Source organism: Phoxinus phoxinus, assembly GCF_949152265.1.
Source record: "Phoxinus phoxinus genome assembly, contig: scaffold_50, whole genome shotgun sequence".
Classification (NCBI taxonomy): domain Eukaryota; kingdom Metazoa; phylum Chordata; class Actinopteri; order Cypriniformes; family Leuciscidae; genus Phoxinus; species Phoxinus phoxinus.
This window is the reverse complement of record NW_027639366.1, coordinates 7,638-28,077: the sequence shown is the minus strand read 5'-3', so window position 1 is coordinate 28,077 and position 20,440 is coordinate 7,638. Positions and strand designations below refer to the sequence as shown.

At 39.6% G+C, this 20,440-nt stretch overlaps 1 protein-coding gene across 2 annotated transcripts; it reads right to left on the bottom strand.

Annotated features, from left to right (window-relative positions):
* Positions 1-14,561: 14,561 nt before the first annotated feature.
* On the bottom strand, positions 14,562-20,167 carry LOC306994295 (uncharacterized protein). Of its 2 annotated transcripts, none has more exons than XR_013796658.1 (5): positions 20,048-20,167; positions 17,470-17,569; positions 16,369-17,385; positions 15,230-15,388; positions 14,562-14,632 (listed from the first exon to the last, which is right to left on the bottom strand). XR_013796658.1 is itself a non-coding variant. In XM_079639908.1 (5 exons), the coding sequence occupies exons 3-5, from the start codon at positions 16,714-16,716 to the stop codon at positions 14,621-14,623; spliced, it is 519 nt and encodes a 172-aa protein (XP_079496034.1). In that variant the 5' UTR covers positions 16,717-17,396; positions 17,470-17,569; positions 20,048-20,167; the 3' UTR covers positions 14,562-14,620. The 2 variants fall into 2 exon arrangements, 1 of the variants encoding a protein (XP_079496034.1); XM_079639908.1 differs by having other exon boundaries at positions 16,369-17,396.
* Between the last annotated feature and the right edge of the window lie 273 nt (positions 20,168-20,440).

The window sequence follows — 20,440 nt, the reverse complement described above, 5'->3', positions numbered from 1 at the left end:
ACAAGATATTCAGTTTCTCTAACCCTTCCTCATTAGTTTTAATGTGACCACACCCACACGCGCAAAACATATAGAGATGCAAATCGTCCATGTGTCGCGCGAACGCCCCCATTACCTCAACAACAAAGCGGCAAACTTTATCAGTCCTCTTCAGTCGTCGAGTTTGGAAGACATGCTGTGAGATTATTGGGTTTACATCTGAAGAAGAAGATCGCGATTTGAAGACAAGAACGATTTTAAGGTAAGAAATAATCCTGAATTATATTAGTTAGTGTTATTGTTGCATAAACTTCATATTGCCATTGAACTGTTGCTCGATGCTTCAGTGAATGTCCCCTGCACGCGCTGTGAGAGTTTGAAAACGCAGTCGCGCGACGTGTGTTTGAAAAGCAAACCATGATTTTACTCCAATCTCATTTCATAACGTCATATCGATGTAAACATTTGAAGTAACATATGATAATCAATATGTTTTTCTCTAGTTACTGAAGTGTTCCTTTTTAACTATGCCTGCTATACTGTTCTTATTATTTGATTCAGCCCTGCTGCAAAAAATACTTTCTTAGTTAGTATTTTTGTTTTGTTTCCAGTCCAAATATCTAAAAATTCTTAAACCAAGAAGTGTTTACTAGAGAAGTAAAATGACATAAGAAATTCTATTTTGTTTTAAGATAAAAAGAAAGTAATTTAAGTAATTTTTGCTTAAAACGAGCAAAATTATCTGCCAATGGGGTAAGCAAAAAATTCTTGGTTTCCATTTGAATTAAGATTTTTTTTCTTGTTTTCTATTCGAATTCAGATTTTTTTGCTTACCCCATTGGCAGATAATTTTGCTCGTTTTAAGCAAAAATTACTTAAATTACTTTATTTTTATCTTAAAACAAAATAGAATTTCTTATGTCATTTTACTAGTAGTAAATGCTTCTTGATTTAATAATTTTTAGATATTTGGACTGGAAACAAAACAAAAATACTAAGTAAGAAAATCATTTTTTGCAGTGCAGGTATATACAACAAATATATATATATGTATATATATATATATATATATATATATATATATATATATATATATATATAATGTGTGTGTGTGTGTGTGTGTGTATTTTGTAAATTTTAAAAAGGAATTTTCACCAGAAATCTAAAATGTATTCCCACAATCATGCAGCCCTGGTTTCTTCTTGATATCAGCATGCTCACAGCTTTTTTATATATATATATATTTTTTTTAGGTAGCTACCCGTCCTGCTGACTTCAACATGAGCATGAGGATGTAAAGTGAAAAATCAAACACCTTGGAAATGACAGGTATGCACTATGTTTCAGGAAAGGAAAGGTGTGTGACTGGTTAAGTCTCTGTCTTTAGTTCAGTGTGTTAAATAATGTGCTTTTTGCCATTTGTTGTGTATCTTTGGATGATGTTGTGTTGTAAATAAATTCAAACAATCAAAAAGCCATTTTTTTTTAAATCTCCTCATTCTTTGTGCAAGGTAATGTAATGATAGTGCCTGAGAGCTCCTAATAGGGCCATTATGGGAGGCTCTTTGTCTCTCTCAGGTGTGAAACACTCAATATTCATGGTGGTTAACGCCTCCTCGCATAAAGCTTTCTTACACAAGACATGTCATACAAATTTTAAATCAGTATATTGTCTTATCTGAATGAGTATTCAGGATGATTTTCACATAGTTTTGGAGCAAATATTCTAGGCTACGTGATACAATTTTCAAAAGCCTTGCGACAAAATAATTAGTTTGTCTTTCATGACATTATTTCAGTGACTTTTTTTTTGGTCATTTTCACAAACCACGCATAAATGTTATTATCTCAAAACTACAAACTTTTACATACATGCTGCTGACATATTATTGTAGCAGAGTTTGTGCTGAATGCAGTGTAATAATACTTTAGTCATGAAAATGTCACAAGTAACAGAAATATAAGCACAAATGTTAGAGCATGTCAGAACACCTCCAGGACCCAGAAAACACCTCAGACCCCTGAGGGTTAATGTGGGTTTCTTAAGCAGTGGAGTTACCCGAGCCTGCTTGAATGCTGTAGGAAAAGTGCCAGTGTGGAGGGATGAGTTGATGATGTGTGTGAGTGCTGGTAGAAGTGTGGGAGAGATGGCTTGTAGAAGGTGTGAGGGGATGGGATCTAGAGGGCAGGTGGTAGGGTGACTGGAGAGGAGAAGTTTAGATACTTCTTCCTCGGTCAGTGGAGAGAATGAGGAGAGAAGGTGTTTCGGATTGGGAGGGGTTGGACTGGGTTCCTGTGTGTGTGGAGTTGAGAACTGACTGCTGATGGTTGTTGTTTTGTTGGTGAAGAAGTTAGCAAAATCATCAGCAGTTAAAGAGGAGGTGGGTGGTGGTGGAGGTGGACAGAGGAGAGAGTTGAATGTCTTGAAAAGTGTTCGTGTGTTAGCGGTGCTGTTGATCTTGTTGTGAAAATAAGAAGATTTTGCAGCATGAACATCAGCAGAAAAGGAAGAGAGCAGAGATTGATACATACTAAGGTCAGTTTTGTCTTTTGATTTGCGCCATTTCCTCTCTGTTGCCCTGAGTTTGGTCCGGTGTTCACGAAGAACCTCAGATAACCAGGGGTTAGAGGGAGTAGTACGTGCTGGCCTGGAGGAGATAGGGCAGATATTGTCTAAAGAAGAAGTTAGAGTGGAGCATAAAGTATCTGTTGCGGTATTAACATCCAGAGATGAGAAGTGTGAGTGTGAGGGAAGAGAAGATGACACAGCAGTGGAGAGATGGGAGCGAGAGAGTGAGCGCAGGTTTCGTCTGAAAGTAGCTGGTAGGGGGGTTGGTGGAGCATGGGTAGTGAGTTGTAGATTGAATGTAATGAGGAAATGATCAGAAACATGGAGAGGTTTCACCAAAATGTTGTCTGTGATGCAGTTGCGTGTGTAAACCAGGTCCAGTTGGTTGCCTGAATTGTGAGTACCTGAGGGGATGAGCCGTTTGAGATCGAATGAGGCTAGGAGAGAGATGAAGTCTGTTGCATTCGGCTTCTCTAGATGAATGTTGAAATCACCGATGACTACAAGTGGGGTTCCATCCTCAGGGAAAGAAGACAGCAGCACATCCAGCTCCTCTACAAAGCTTCCCAGTTGACCTGGGGGGCGATATATGACTACAATATGGATCTTAATGGGAGATGTAAGTGTAATAGCATGATATTCAAACGAGTAGTTATTGCAGAGAGAGTTGAGTAATTCCAATTGTTAGAAATGAGAAGACCTGTGCCCCCACCCCTCCCAGACTGGCGAGGAGTGTGAGAGAAGGAGAAGTTGTTCGAGAGAGCAGTCGGGGTTGCTGAGTCTTCTGGACGAATCCAGGTCTCAGTCAAGCCTAAAATATTAAGAGTAGAGTGAGATGCAAAGGCTGGAATGAAGTCAGCTTTGTTGACTGCTGACTGACAGTTCCATAGACCCACAGAAATAGAGAGAGGTGTGTGCGAGGATGAGAGAATGGGACGCAGATTAGCAGTATTGCGCTGCCTTCTGTGCGTGATGAGAGAGCGTCGTCGAGAGACAACAGGAATGTATTGGAAGCACATATTTAGTAGGGAAATACTATACCAGTGTGAAAGGAAGAGGGAGAAGAGGATACTTAAGTGCCTTTTAGGTGTCCTTGCTCGGTGGAGTCGCGCAGGTAGAGTCGATGGTCTTTACCCGAGTCGGTCTTCACACGAGGAGAGCTGAACGCTTCCGCGACAGCGCGCACACTACAGAAATATAGTGCTTTCAAACGCCTGAGTGAGGACAGCTGCTAGTCCAGGCAATTAGCACAGGCAAATCAAATAATCCGAAAATGGGAGAAAATCGAAACTGCCTCTATGAACAGCTATACTTAAGTGCTATAAAATTTAAACTGCAATAGCCCACTTCTCAGACGCGGCTGTTATATAAAGTAGTCACGCGTCTAATTAAAATACAGATTTGTGTGAAGGAAAAAATGTACAAGTAACCACAGAATCGAAAATAGCCCTACTTTCTGGAAAATAATACACTAAACAACAAGAGAACTGAATATTAAGAAAAAACCACTTGCGCTCTCGTTCTATACGCAGACTGACGCTTGTCCTGCCTTGTTCTGATTCTCCTAGCCTTATATCTGTTCTACAGTTGCTGCTAGTCCAGGCAATTAGCACAGGCAAATCAAATAATCCGAAAATGGGAGAAAATCGAAACTGCCTCTATGAACAGCTACACTTAAGTGCTATAAAATTTAAACTGCAACTTTTAATCTGAGCCTTAACTTACTATAAGTGCTTCTGTGTGTAGTTATGCACACCTCCCCCAACTCTCTCTCTCTCACACACACACACACACACACACACACACACACACACACACACACACACACACAGAGGCCACTGAAATGCTAATGAAAAAGCTGCTGCTTGCTAGTTGTACTGAAACTTAAATCTGTTTTTTGTAGTTAAACTTGTCAACTGTATTTTAAGAAAAATGTATCAAATGTATTTGAGTGGCCTAAAAATCACCAGAGCAGTAACAATTATTTGAGCAGTACTGCAAAGAAGAGTGGTCAAATATTGCAATGTGTAGATGTGCAAAGTTAGTAGAGACATATCCCAACAGACTAAAGGCTGTAATTAAAGCAAAAGGTGGTTCAACAAAGTACTAAACAAGGGGGTGATCCATTTTCCAACTCAGTGATCATGTTCCAGAGATGTGTGTGTACCTTTTGATTGTTAGTGAGAGGTGTCATTGAGAGTGCAGAACTGTGTGTTTGCAGGTTGAGGAATGGCAGGGGAGAAGCGTACAGAGAACGGCTCGTCTGTGGCGGTGAAGGAGCACCAAACGGCCGCATCACAGGTCGCCCAAGTTCCTCTGACCGCTGACCAGGAACGTGTGTGTGTTTTTAAATGTATTTATTTATTTTTCCTCAGTGGTTTGGCCTGTACTTTGACCAAATTCGGCCGGTGATGCTCCAGGGTCTCAGGTCCGGGGACGACGCGACGGCCATTTTCTTGTTTGGAGCACGGGGAGGCCGATCCACAACCCCTGTAATGACCTAAAGAGACTCCCTGCCAAGTGCGTGCCATTATGCATATCTGCATAGTGTTGTTACTCAATCTGCAGTACACAAACGTGCACACGGTCCGCTTGTTCTTCTGCATTGTAATGTTGGCCTGTGTTCTGGATGCAACGCTCCAGCGGTGACCAGCGGTGAGGCCCGGACGGCCCTCGAGATGCTGCTGAGAACCTGCCGGACGTGCAGCGTAATGCGGTGGCCGTCGGGACACACTCCGGAGACAGCCGAGAAGCACTACCGCATGAGAACGCCTGCAGACGCATTCCTGCCGCAGCGTCTGGTTGAGCAGATTGCTGGAAAAACACGGTAAGCGATATGAAATCTAATGAACGACATGATGATTATTACTTGTAATGTTGCTACTCAGAGCAGTCATTCATTGGCACTTTCTTCATTGTTTCTGCATTGGTCTTGTAGAGCTGGGTCTGGTGCGTCCGCGAGCCGAGAGCAGAGTGTGGATGCGTCTGACTTGCTGTCCTGCCCGGTGTCTCTGACGGCTCCTCAAGAAGGGCCCGCAGGGGTCCATGTGCATGTTTCGCTCCACAGGTCCTAACACTGGGGCAGTGGGAGCGTCAGCGGTCGAGGCACAGATGTCCTCGTCCTGCCGGTGAACACACCAGGCCCTTTCCCTGGGACGTCCTGCACAAGCAGTCCTTTCCAGCGCTGTGTGTTGACCAGTTTCCACAAAGACGCTGCATTTTTCTGCATGTAAATGAGTGTGTGATTGTACAGTGACACTGACTACACTGACAGTTACCATGAAGGCAAAGAAGTCCTACAAGCTTGTGCTGCACAAGAAGCGCTTTGAATATTGAGTTAAACTGGAAAAACATCCTCACTGCAAAAAAACACATTTATTATTAACTATTTATTTGTTATTTCTGCTTTAGTTTTGCTATTGTATATAGTTCTCTTCTCTGTTTTGTTGTAATGCAACCTTTGATTAATGTTGTTAATAAAATACAATTTCCCTTAACCTATTGTTTAATTTCATTATTTATTTTATTAGTACCAGTGCGATTATTCCATATAAATAGTCAAATTATTTACTCATTCCCCACCAGCAGTTTATAAATGATACCAGTCAAAGCCAGACTGTTAGTGATTTATTATTATACCAAACTAAATGCTCAACTCTTCTCCACAATGGTAACCCACATTCATTTAAATGGTTCTAATAATTCCAATGTAATTGAACATTAAACACAATTACACACTATCAAGTCCTCTCATTTTCTCCAAAAAACTTAAAAAAACCACTTAATTTGAACATTTATTCTCTCTTAATTCAACCATATGCAAAGCATGCTGGGAACTAACAGAAATAGTACATAGAATGGCAGCTAATGGGCCTTTCCATCTGTCAACATTTGAACTTAGTTTGGAGTTAGAAAGAAAGATTATAAAGAAAGAGAAAGAAAGAAAGTTTTAAAAGTTTGAAGGCTGCCATTAACTGCTATTCTATCTAATATCTTTCTATCTTTTACAATGTGATACTTTTAATAGATGTCCGATTAATAGAGGAGTGAGGCAAGGTTGTGGAATCTCTGCTTTATTGTTTGTTAGTTGTGGAATTACTCTCTCTCTCAGTATTCGTAACTATCCTGCTATTAAAGAAGTGTCCATTTGAGCGTGAGATCAAGACTTCACAGCTCGCGGATGACAACCCTGTTTTTAGACAACACAAATCAGGCTGGTGAGGCTCTTGAAACCATTAATGCCTTTTCAGAGACTTCTGGTCTAAAATGAATATTCCTAAATGTCAAATTCTTTGTTTATTCAACACTCTTGAAACCTCTGTGAATAATATACCCATTAAAGATCACGTGAAATATCCATATTTCCAAGAGAATATCTCTTAGACAAGATATGCATTTTCTCCCTAACATTAAAAAAGCTAAACTAATATTTAACAATTGTCTTCAAAGAGATTTATCTTGGCAGAGTTCTGTCAATAAAAGCTGAAGGTCCTGCTCGCTTTATCCATCTTTTTCATTATTTGTCCTTGACAATACCTGTAAAAAATTAATAGTTTCTTATTTAATTTTTTCTTGGAAAAACAAACATCTGCATCTGAAGAAACAGGTTTTATGTGGCAAGAAAGCGGATGGAGGATTTGACGTGCTTGATTTTTTATGTTAATAATACTTTCAAAATGAATTGGTTAAGGAATGGTGAATTCACCAGAGCAGGGGCGGTTTCTTCATTAGGGCGATTGGGCGACGCACCACCACAGTGTGAAAGGGACTTCAACCACAGAGTTACGCTAGCAGTCACTGTTTGTTCTGTCTCTGGATATAGTTCTATCTGCATCCAGTCACGTTCTGTGGAGTACCGCCTCTTTTGGGCGATTTCACTCTGGCCGAGAATCGCCCTGAGTGTTCCCATAGACTTCCATACAAATATTTTCTTTTTAGAAATGCATTCTCTATGGGTTCCGGGAGGCTCGCCCTGACGTGCTTTCGTCATCATACGCAAGCTTGTCACTTGTGCAGCGATTGGCGGAAACAAATATACCTCTATTAATAATGTTAGAATGTTATGTGATTTTACTCCTTTTTTAGACTGCAAGGTTAGGTACATTCACTATGTGAACATTGTTTGTAGGACAATAATATAGGATATGACTTTTATTTTATTTTATTAAATACAGATTTTTTATTATTATTCAAATAGAAAAAAAAATTAAATACTGAGATTATACCATACATTTAGCCCAACAATTCAGATTTCTTTAGCAATTGGCTATTGCCTAATACCTTATGGCATGCTTTAAAGGTAAGGTAGGTCAGAATTGTCTAAAAAAAACTTTTATTCAAATTTGTTTAAACTGTCTTTATATACCAATACATAATTAAAATGCAAGTACTCTGAAATAGAGAGTATAAAAAATCGAGTGACTCTAGTGTATTTAGTCTTCAATAAACACAGCTCATTAATTCCGGTCACTCCCACCTAAAAACGGGTGAGCTTTTGGGCGCACGTGGGCGGAGCCAGTAATAGCGGCAGTAGTCATGGCGACGGAGAGTGACAGAGCAAGCCAATCACTTGTTTCGTCCCGAATGGAATTAATGAGCAGTGTTTTTTTGAAGATTAAATACACTATAGTCACTCAATTTTCATACTCTCTTTTTCAAAGTACTTACATTTTAATTATGTATTGGTATATAAAGACAGTTTAAACAAATTTGAATAAAAGTTTTTTTAGACAATTCTGACCTACCCTACCTTTAAGTTCAAGTTTATTGTCAATTCTACAACTGTATATGTACAGGACATACAGAGGATTGAGATTCCGTTTCCCTCAGACCCATGGAGTAAAACACCAACATATCAGACAAGTATAATAATACAAAAATACAATAAAACACATCAGAATTTAAATATGTTTACATTATAAAGTGCATATAGTATGCAAAGAGAGAGAGCAGCAATTGTAAAAGTGCCTGGTGCATTGTGTGCGTGTGTGTGTGTGTGTGTGTGTGCGTGCGTGTTTGTGCGTGTTTGTGTGTGAGTGTGTGTGTGTGCGTTTGTGTGTGAGTGTGGGTGTGGGTGTGCGTGTGTGTTACGAACCCTTGTGACATAAAGTCATCAAAGAGTAACATTGAGGTTGTGATCAAAAGGGCATGGCGATTAGGGGTGGCAAAAGACAAGACGTTACGAATAAATGTGAAAGAAAGATAATTTATTATACAGAAAGGAAACAATTATCCAAAACGATGAATAATAGCAATAATGATAATAATAATAATAGTGACAATAGGTAATGAAAAGTAAACAAAACTCACCAGATCAAAAGATAGTAGATAAATAACCCGAGAGGAAAAGGGGACTTAGTTAGTGAAGCCAAAGAAATGAAAATAACAAAACAAAACTCAATCTAACTTATTGTTAAACCTCTAATCTAACTAGTAAACAAAAGAAAAGAAAAGACAACAAATCTTCAGCGCCGGGCGCCCTAAATAAAGTACTCTAACTAACAAACAAAACATACAGGAGGTGGCATTCACATTCTTACCTGGGGTGTATATACATTGAGTTTCCTACGTGATGTAGTATGTAAGTCACGTGACATCTAACTGTCCTCTTTCCACTTGTCAAAAGATTCTCAAAACACTTGTCAAAGCTTCTCAAAACACTTGACAAAAGCTTCTCAAAACACTTGACAAAAAGGGAAAAACTGAACGTAAAGGGAAAGTGTCATACTAATATTCAAAATCGAGATGGCAACAGAAAAAGAATAACAGGCGAGCAAAACAACACCAAAGCAGAGCGGCAGAAACAAGTTGCCTCGTCGCGTTCTTTCAGCGTCGCTTTAACCACTGGCGGGAAGCTTGATTGGCTGCGGGGGAAGTGACGTCACACAATGGTAGCGAATGATAGCCCTCCAGCAGACTCGAGGTGGAGCGAACCTGAGAATGTGTCAGAAAAAGAGAGAGAGGGAGAGACAGAGACACACAGGCACGCACCACTACGCGGGGACGTAACAGTGTGTGTGTGTGTGTGTGTGTGTGTGTGTGTGTGTGTGTGTGTGCGTGCGTGTGTGTGTTTGTGTGTGAGTGTGTGTGTGTGTTCTGGGGGTGAAGAGTCACAGTTCAGTTCATCTGAGGGAAGGGCTAAGAGAAAAGAGGGAGGAGAGTTCAACGTCCTGACCGCTTCATTGGTGGATGAAGGTGTTCTTCAGTCTGGTAGTTCGGGCCTGCAAATCTGCAAAGTTTCAAATATGCTGTTATTTCATTTAATATATTGATCATTTATATGTTCAGTTATATTTGACATTTAAAAGAGTTTATATTTTGTTGAAGTTTTGATCGTTACCATTGTGCAGAAGAGAAGGGCTTATGTTTAGCTCGTGAATAACTACATATATTAATTAGGGATGGGCGATACCACACTTTTAGGATTTGATACCATACCGATACTTTTTCTTGCATTTTCATCGATACCGTTAATATCTTATTGGCAATTTTTATCACTAAGAATATTATTACATTTAAGACAAAACACAAGACAAATACAGACCAATGAACAATGTTATGTTTCGAGCCTCTTTGTAGAAGTAAACATGTAACACTTCAGTGAAGCAAAAACAAGACGTCATAAAGATCATAATAAACTAGGATTTCCTTATCCTATAAACCTGCATAACAAAGACAGTTGTTCCCTGAGAAAATGAACTTGGAAAAATGACCTAGAAAACTGTCTGACACCATCACGCCTTTAGTGCACTCGAGATATGTCGTCACACTTTACTGAAGTTTCAGATTGCTGTTCAGAAAAAGTAGCATATTCACATGTTTTGCTTTAAGACGATTACGCCTGTGGCTGATTATTTCTCCGGCCTTAGAGAAGAGTCTCTCTGCTGGAACAGACGTCGCAACAGTTCCGAGGTATTTTTTCACAACTTTGTTCAGCAGTGGAAATGTGGTTTCATTTTCTTTCCACCAAATCAAAGGGTCCTCACTCCTTGGGATCACCTTTTCCTCCGTGTATCTTCTCATTTCAATATATGCATCTGTGTGTCCCTTGTGTCACAGTTGACGCAGTCGCAGCGCTTCATGTCTGGTTGACTGTGTTTCAGCGCAAGCCAGGGCTTGCATCTCTGTGATGATCCGTGATTTAATCATTTCCACATTTGCAGAATCACAGAACTCAATGTCTCTGAAGCGAATGTCCAAAAAGGTGCTGACTGCAAGAGTGTGGTCGCGTTCAATGTTTTGGAACCGCCGCTTGCATTGTGCTGCAACCCACATAGCAACAATTGTGTCGGCCCAGATCCGGCCCAAATCTGGCACACGTGGAAGATGATCTGGCCCACATGCAGTGTGGAATGACGGCCCTTGGGTGGCCCACTCCTGTTTGCCAGATCTGGGCCACAAGCAGGCCATAGCAATGCCACATGTCAGCCAAGAGCAAAGAAATAAACCAGAACTGGAGCTTATCTGAGCCACAAAATCTGTGTATACTAAATATGAAGTAATTTCAGCCTTAATAAAGCCTGTTAACAAGTAGAATCACTGAAGGAAAGAAGAGAACAGAAAAAAGACGAGCAGAAACACAAGAACTAAAACTGACTTCAGTCACAGCCTTAGAAGAAACCCACTGAAGAGAAAAGACATTAAATCTGTGAAGATCTCAGCAGAGGAGGATTAAACAACTCCACAAACAGCATTACCAGCTTCACTTATTACTAACCAGACTGACTTTATTTCTGTCAGACGTCTACAGAAGTTTTATTGAGAATTAACAGAGGTTTAACTCTATTTAATTTGAAGTTACCGTAATGGTATATAATAATGCTGTATCAATTAATAAGCATTTAGATTTAAGTCAACTGAAAAACATTGGTTGAACTTAATTTGTCATGTTTTCACAACCATAAACCAAGTCTAACTGACATTAAATAGTAATTTTTCCTCAACATCACAACTTAATTGCTTGCTTTGACAAGACGTTCTAGATATCTACCTGGAACCAGATTTTTTTATGAAATCAACACAACTGCAAAATTGAAATTCTAGCATTTATTTTTTAAACAGATGCATTGCACCCAAAAACAGACAAAAAGACTTAGCTTGCAAAGCTAACACAGCTCACACAAGCATGTGCAAACTTCTTTATGCACAGACCCATTCTTAGAGAATAGTACAATTAACTCTCCTTGTCTCTATCAGATATTTTCATCGCAGGAACGAAGAATTCACAATAAGCTGTGTTTAACAACTTCAAATAAAACAGTGTCTTCAATTCCCAATCAAATATCAGACATGACAAGGAAAGAGAAGCAGGACAAGGTAACAAGAAAACAGTCTGTTTGAAAATAATTCTAGAATACCAATGTTAAAATACACAGCTCACAGAAACACGTGCAAACTTCTCTATATGCACAGACCCATTTTAGAGCCAAAATAGTACAAATAACTCTCCTTGTCATTATCAGATATTTTCCTTACAGGAACAAGTGTACATGAAGAATTCACAATAAAAGCTGCGTTGAAAAAAAATCACATTAAACTGTCTAAAAACAGTGTCTTCAATTGTAAAATTTGTAGAAACATGACAAGGAAAGAGAAGCAGGACAAGGTAACAAGAAAACAGTCTTTTTGACAAATTTTTTTCTACATTTACCACTGTTAAAATATACAGCTCAGAGAAACACGTGCAAACTTCTCTATATGCACAGACCCATTTTAGAGCCAAAATAGTACAAATTACTCTCCTTGTCATTATCAGATATTTTCCTTACAGGAACAAGTGTACATGAAGAATTCACAATAAGCTGTGTTTAACAACTTCAAATTAAACCATGTCTTCAATTCCCAATCAAACGTCAAACATGACAAGGAAAGAGGAAGCAGGACAAGCTAACAAGAAAACAGTCTGTTTGGAAAACATTCAAGAATACCAACGTTACACTTAAACCATAAGATCTAAAATAACAATGGTCTAACTTTAAAACAATGTAACAGTGTAAGTGCTAATAGTAGCAACAAGGAGAAAATAGTTTATCTTATCTCACCAACTTGCTCTTCAAAGAGTGAACTCTTGCGGTGCAAGAGTCTGATCCAACTCCAATGAACAGGCGCTGTATCACTTCAAAAGTGAATTTTAATTCCTTTGGGTAGTCAAGGTTTAATGCGTACACCAGGCCCATCAGGTTCAGAAAAGCATTAGGTATGTCACTCAGGTGACGCATTACCACTTCTTCCTCAATCACCAGGGCAACGTCATTGTAGAATTCTGGGAGAGGTTCCATCACATTTTCCACAACCACTAGGATTCCGATCACCACACCCTTGATCACATCCTCTTCACGGTCACTGGGCTTTGTAGAATGAAAACAAAATTAAGGTACTATTACTTAAAACCAATTTCACAAACAATTTAAAGTCCCCATACCCCTGCAAATGAAGAGATCTAATGTTCAATTGTCCCTTGTTTTGCCTTAAAGGTTTCAGCTTACCTCGCATATCTTCATGAATTTAGAAGGAGTCTCTCGCATGTACCACGGCAGGCCAAGCAATGCTGCAGTCCTCATCCTTTGGTTTGTTGTCTGTAAAATATAGGATGGTTATGGTACCTGCTTTATTGGTTCAATCCTTTGTTTTTCATTTCATTTATCCTTTCACCCCCTCCCTCTGTCTTGAAAAATAAAAACATTAATTTCAAATATGTACACTTGTGTACTTTAGTTGTAAATAAATCACCAGTGATGTGGTACAACAACAGTTGTTTGTTACCTTTTTGTGCAGCACCAAAATAAAATGTAATAGTGGATGTAAACAGTGTCTAAGGGTGCTTTCACACTGGTCTTGTTTGCTGCAGTCTGGACTCCGAGCCCGAGCGTGATTGTTCCCGGCGCCCCCCGCAGCGTTGGTCTGGTTTCACACTCAACTGGATGCTATGGAACCCTGGTGCGTTATTACGTCATCACAAACATGCATGATAGAAAACAGAACACGGGTCAATATATAGGGTTTTTTTTAATTCTGTGCTATTATGCGCAGCTGAGTGAACAACACAGGTTTATGTTTGTGTGTTTGTCGTATAATGTAGGCTTCTGCTGCTTGCAAACTAACTCTTTTGAGACAGTGGATTTCCAAATTTGTTGTCCTGATTCAACACGCTATGCGCGAACACACTGAAGGCTCACTCTCGCTCGTATCCAAGGTAAATCATCAACATTATAATCTCTTACATGCATTTTATTTAACTAAATACATCATAATAAGCTAAAACGCATGTGCAGGTCACCCGAGTCCGTGTTGCTTTCACATTCACCCGAACCGCGGCACAGTTCGAGTGCAACCGAACAAAGTCCTACAGGTATTCTTGGCTTTGGTACCTCAGTGCACAGCCGAGTCCACATGACAGCGTTCACATTGTGATTTTGTCATGTGGACTCGGGTGTGCACTGAGGTACCAAAGCCAAGACTACCTGGAGGAAGTGGTCTTTGTTCGGTTGCACTCGAACTGTGCCGCGGTTCGGGTGAATGTGAAAGCAACACGGACTCGGGTGCGCACTTGTTCAGTAAGTAAAGTGACCTGTGCATGCGTTTTAGCTTATTATGATGTATTTAGTTAAATATAATACATGTAAGGGATGATAATGTTGATGATTTACCTTGGATATGAGCGAGAGTGAGCCTTCAGTGTTCGCGCATAGCGTGTGGAATCAGGACAACAAATTTTTAGAAATCCACTGTCTTCTCAAAAGAGTTTGTTTGCAAGCAGCGGAAAACCACCTTATGCATCACACACACACACACACACACACACACACACACACACACACACACACACACACAGTAAACCTGTTGTTCACTCTGCTGCGCATAATAGCACTGAATTAATAAAGAACACAATATATTGACCCGTGTTGTTTTTTTATCATGCGCCGTACATGTTAGAAATTACATAATATGCACACACACGCACCAGGGTTCGACAGAATCCATTTGAGTGTGAAACCAGACCGACGCTGCATGGGGCGCAAGGAACAATCACGCTTGGGCTCGGACCACAGCAAACAAGCCCAGTGTGAAAGCAGCCTAATTCTGCTCCTGGAGGGCCAATAAGGTATTGCAGAGTTGTAACAACACTTTAAATTATTTAAAATGATAGCTTACCAAAGATGATAATTGTCATTTACTCACCAACATGCCAGTCCAAACACATGCAAACATATTCATAACAGAAAATTAACAATGGCTAGGCTGTTAAGATCTATAAAGGACAACTCATGTTGCCTATTTTAAAAGTGTATAAGTTTGTGTAATGAACTGATCATATCAGTTTTGATGTTACTACAGCATACTACAACAAAATCAAATCTCATTAGTTATTGTGTCATGACATTTGATCAAAAGACTTGCAAGAACCATTGAGGCTTGATATTTATGTAGTAGCTAATACAATAAAACATCATTGTAAACAAAGACTGACATTTTTATGTTTTCATCATACAAAGACATTGTATGATTTCAGAAGACTTTGAATATGACATGCAAATTGAATAGGTTACTTTTTAGATGCTTACTCTGAAGTCATTGTATGAAAAGATGTCACTATCAATAGGTTTATGACGCGAGTAGTGAGTAAATGATCACAGAATTGTCATTTTGGGGAGAGAAAGACTGCTTTAAAATAAATTGACTCACATTCTTATCAAGGCTCTCCAGTATTGAAGTCATTTCTGGAATGTCCTCATAACGCTTTGACCGGAATAACTGCATCCGCTTTGAGAGATGACCATCTAGGCCTTCCAAAAAGGACTTGCTCAGGTCCTTTGACACAAGCCAGGTGAATTCTTTGCTGATCTATAAAAACAAATACATTTACAAACTGAACAAAGATGCCAATGTCTCAGTGACAGTCTTAAAACATTAACAAGTTTTAAAAAATTAACTCAACATGAAAAAACTGTTCATATAATGTTAGGATATTAAAGCTGCAGTCCGGCACTTTTTTGGGTTTAAAAATATCAAAAAAGACATTTTTGGAAAAAAAAGTAACCAGCCAGTGTTCAAAACTATCTGCTTGCCTTACCTCGATTCAAAACGGTAAGCTTGTAATAATGATTTTAATTCCAGTGGTACTGGTGGATTTCCGCGGGAATTTCGAGCATGTCTTTGCGTCATTACGTCACTTCTGTACACATAGAGAAGGAGTCCCCGGCTAGTCGGCTATATAGCGTGTGTGGATGATGGTGGAGATTTAACTTAGCACTTGGTATGGCGGATCCCGAAAGTTTAAAGCGACAATCACCAGTGACAACTGGAGATTCACCAGTTGTAAAACCCAAGACTTCAGACTTCAGAGTGGCTACAGAAAAAATATATTTTTCACGTTTTGATGTGATAGTATAAGCAATCGTTAGATTTAATCAGCATAGCCTACTGCAATGCTTCCCCCCACCCCCCGAATTTGGTCAGAACAAACGTGAATGTTACTTACTTGCTCAGATGACATTTTCCGATGAAAATTCTAATGTTGACACTTTCAAAAAGTATACTCTGAGATTGCTGATGACAGTAGGCTACAGTATCCACAGCGACGCGGCAGCCTCAATACATTGTGTTCATCCGCGCTGTTTCATGCCGATTTACTACCCACGCACAGTTAATAATTCCGCGAATAACTGCAATTGCAGATTTCTAACAGAGATGGCGACAAAGAGGAAAAACGACGGACTGCAGCTTTAAGTTTGCCCATATCTTCTAATAGAACACCACAACTTTCACAGCCCAATATTTTCTGATTAATTCAAAGCACACAGAAACAAATAAACACAATTTACCTGTCTCTCTGTGAAAATTGCTGGCCATCGGATTTTCATTTGTGACACTGGTGGCTCCTCATCAACGACTTCTTGTCTTCTCAAAGAATACGTGCTGCTCATAGCAGCATCAACAAATGTGATGTCTGGAGTCCTCTTCGTCATCTCCACAGCCATTTGCTCTCTTTCCTTTTCTAGACTTTCCCGGTCTTTGCCCTGAGGTAGATCTGGTAGAAAATTAGTTTCACTCCGCCTTGGTTTCTTGACTTTGTTTCGCTTTCCTCTTGTCTCTCCAAGACCTCTTCTTTCAGAATTCACTATCATTTCCTGACAACCAGCATCTCTCAGCTTTTGTCTGTAGTTGCCCATTTTAAACTTCAAACTAATTTTTCACCCATACCACCCAGATGTGGAGCTTGGCTCTTTGAGACAGGGGTGTTTTTCAATTAAGGCAGCCGCTACACTCTCAATCTCTTCATTCCCAGGATAGGCTTTGTATGAGTATATATTTTCTGCAAGTTTCTCAAGAATTTCAATCTTAATGTCTCTGGGAATTGACATAAGTGTTCCATCCTTTCGAAATGCCTCATTACCTTGTCTTAGCCTCAGCTCCACATCATAAGTAAAAACAGGGATGGGAAAGGTGGTTGGCCATGGCTGTGAACGGGCGGCAGATATTAACTCTGAATGGACGCTGGGTGAAGAAGTTGATGGAGATGACGATTCACCTAAAATTGTAGTGTCTAAACTGGAGTCTGACAATGTATCTGGAAACGGGGTGAAAAGGACCTTCAGTGTCACCTTGTCTGTGGGCAGATCAGCTACGCAGGTAAGGTTACAGAAATCATGGAAGTCTTCATCCTCATATTGAAGGTCAAAAGAATCTTTCAGCTGGAGCTTGCTTTTGAGTTCAAGCTTGAGGCCATCAACAGAATCTGGAACAGGATCAAGTCTAACTTTTTGAATGTTCTGTAAGGAGATGATCACGCGAAACAGCATTTTGAAATAGGAATGGAAAATTCCAGGGTTTCTCTCCAACTGGGGAAAAACTAAAAAGATGTTATTAATTTGATTGATGATTACATATTTTAATGTGAACACCTAAAAAAAAATCAAATGTACCTTAGTGAAGCAAGAAGGTTTTTGGTGTGATATTTAACTTGCCAGCTCTGACATAAGGATAAAGTGGATGGTATCCATTAAGCTCCTGGTGTTCCACAACCTGCAGTTCAGAAGTGCAATAACTCGTCAGCTCATAACTTCGCAAATGCTCTATGTACTAGGCTTTGAAGGGTTTGAGGATGAATGACACTCTGTTGTTCACAATTATCATTTTAACAATCTCGCCAAAGTCAGGCAGTCCACTGGTGTGCCCTACAGACAAAAACATTCCCTCCGAGTATTTGGTACCATAGATGCATGCATGGGTTGAAAGAAGTACAGTGCTTATGTTTCCATATTTATGCTCAATGGCCTGCCTCACTGAACGTTCAAGTGTGTCAGGTGAAACGACAGCAACGCGTCCTACTTCTAGATCAGGTTTGAACACACTTGGCAAATCCAAGTAGTAAGCCAAAGCAAGCTGATGCTTTTTGGCCTGAGTGAGCAAGACATTCTTGAAGTTTTTACCATCATGTACAACTCTCTTAAAGAATTTGTGCTTCGCCTCAAAGCGAATAGTCCAAAAATCTGTCAGAGGCCCAAATCGACGAATCATCTCAGGATAGTGTTCCAAGAAGTGATGTTTGGGGAGAATATGGAAATCTGGGAAACACTCTTTGAGCAAGCACCTGTGTTCTGAGATTTTGGACTCCAAGTAGCACAATGTCTCATCAGAAAATTGTCCAGCAGCTAGGAGCTCAACAATATCTTTCAGATCTAGTAAGATTTGCCAAGATTTGTCTCCTTCTGGTACTCTGTGACCCATCATCAATGGCAGTAGCCTTAACAGAGTCCAGTTTTCATGGCTGTTTCCACCAATTGAATGTTTTGACACAAAAGTCTTTGAAATTTGTTGTGGTCTGTTGGTTTTATCGGTAAACTTGAAAGGAAAAGACTTGATGACAGCATTAATGTCATCTAATGTGAAGTACCTTTTGGAAATAAAGGACTTTATGCAACGACTCAACTCTGTTGGTACTATACCTTCAAACAGGTCGTGCATAAAATCGGGAGGAAACCCTTGAACTGTGTGAAAATAATTCAGTTTCTCAAGAACACAGTCTCTCTTTACTCCATTCAGGAAAACCAGTGAAATCATCTTCAATTCATCAAGGGTGTGTTTGTGACTTTCAATCGTCCTGAGTGGAAACACCCCCTCTCTGACTTCATGCAAGTCAATATCCTTGCGACTAGCTAGGCAAAATCTGCAGAATTTGTCAACATTGAAATTTTCTTGGAAGCCAGCTAGCGAGTGGGCTCCCAAGTTGTCCGCTGACACATACAACACAGAACCCTTGACACTTGTTCCCAATTTTTGAACATATAATCCTTCCTCTTCAAGGACTTGAATGTCCTTAATGAGTGGTTGAAAAATGGCATCATAGCCATAAGTCTTTACATCACTGCTATTACACAGACAAGCCAGATAAATTGACTGTACCGAAGACCTATACTGTGCTGGCAAGTTTGATATTAACCAATACACTGAACAGACCTTATGCTTTTTTTTGGATGTGCCAAGTGGGTTACATACCTCATAGTCATCTATATACATCCCAAGTGCAATGCTTAAACTCTCCGAGGAGAGCAAAGGATTCCCTTTGCAGCACAGTCCATCTCTGTATGTTTTAATCTGACCGGACTGGTCAGCAGTTTCCTGCAGGATTTTATCCAAAATGTCATCACGGTTCAACAACTCAGTCAAAACTTCCAAAATTGGAATATAAACAAACTTTCTTTGGGAGGACGAATCTAAAATATATTCAACTGGCTCAATTACTTTGAAGTTGTCCTTGTAATAAGTGGTTCTTTTGTATTCGGTTGCAAAAGGGCCACTTTTTGAAAGGGAAGTTAGGGGATTTGTTTTTTCAACTATCTCAGCTAAGGCAGCAGTCAATTCATTGGTTAATAAACAATTGTGCTTAACCAATACACTTTCAACTATTCTTGGAGTGAACTCTTGCACAATATAATAAACACTGCAAAGCTCATTTACAATTTCCTGTGTGGTGGCCTTTGAGACGTGTAAAGTTGTTTGCATGCGAAGTAACAGTGATGCTACTTTTTGTTTAATCAAATCCTGTAGGTCTTCAACATCTATGTCACTATCTACTGTTGAGCAATCCTGGCTGAATGAATGGGTTTCAGAGTCTGCACTTTCAGGGTTTGAATCATCAGGAATGCAAGTTTGATACAAGTCTGTTCGAAAATCTTGAAAAGTGCTATTTCGATGATTCCTACTTTTGTGAGCACGGAAAGTGCTGCACACTCTGGTCTGGAAACTACAGTTTTGAAAGGGGCACCTCACTGACTCTTTCTTTTTAATGTGTGTTGCAAGATGAGCAAAATACTGTGAAATACTGCAAGCCTCTGAAAAATTACACAGGTCACAGTTCACATTTGATGTTGCTTTAAGCAATTTTGAGGAGGCTTGAAGACATTGACTATGTTCACAGGTTAAATGCTTCTTCAGAGACAGTTCACTCCTAAATGTGCATACACAATCCTTATAGATGCATGGGAGTGGACAGTGACTTGCCTGATGGCAGTGTTTAAGCTTGTAGTGTGTGATTAGGGTACGCTGGTTGGGCGAGGAAAATCTGCAAATCTTGCAACACCACCTCATCGATTTCTGCTTCCACTCTGCTTGCACTATACTGATCCTGCAAATAAAAAAAATAAAAAAGTTAAACTCCATCCAAGTACACATACATGTTACATACAGAAATATTCACTGAACATAGGGCTGCACAACTATTCAAATATCTAATAACAGATGCCACGATAACATAATTGTTCAAACAAGAATGCAGCACAATAGGAACTACCAGTGACCAGTGATGTAAGTGTATGCTGAAATAAAGTCTCTCACATGTCAGCCGTTATACTGCGCTAGTAGCGCACACTATTTAATTGCACCCTGTGTATCACT

Bases quoted from the DNA above. Each gene is read 5' to 3' on its own strand.
- LOC306994295 (XM_079639908.1), bottom strand. From the start codon at position 16,716: ATGGGCAACTACAGACAAAAGCTGAGAGATGCTGGTTGTCAGGAAATG. The intron at 15,389-16,368 runs GTAAATTGTGTT...TTGTTTTTATAG, and splicing joins CAATTTTCACAGAGAGACAG to ATCAGCAAAGAATTCACCTG.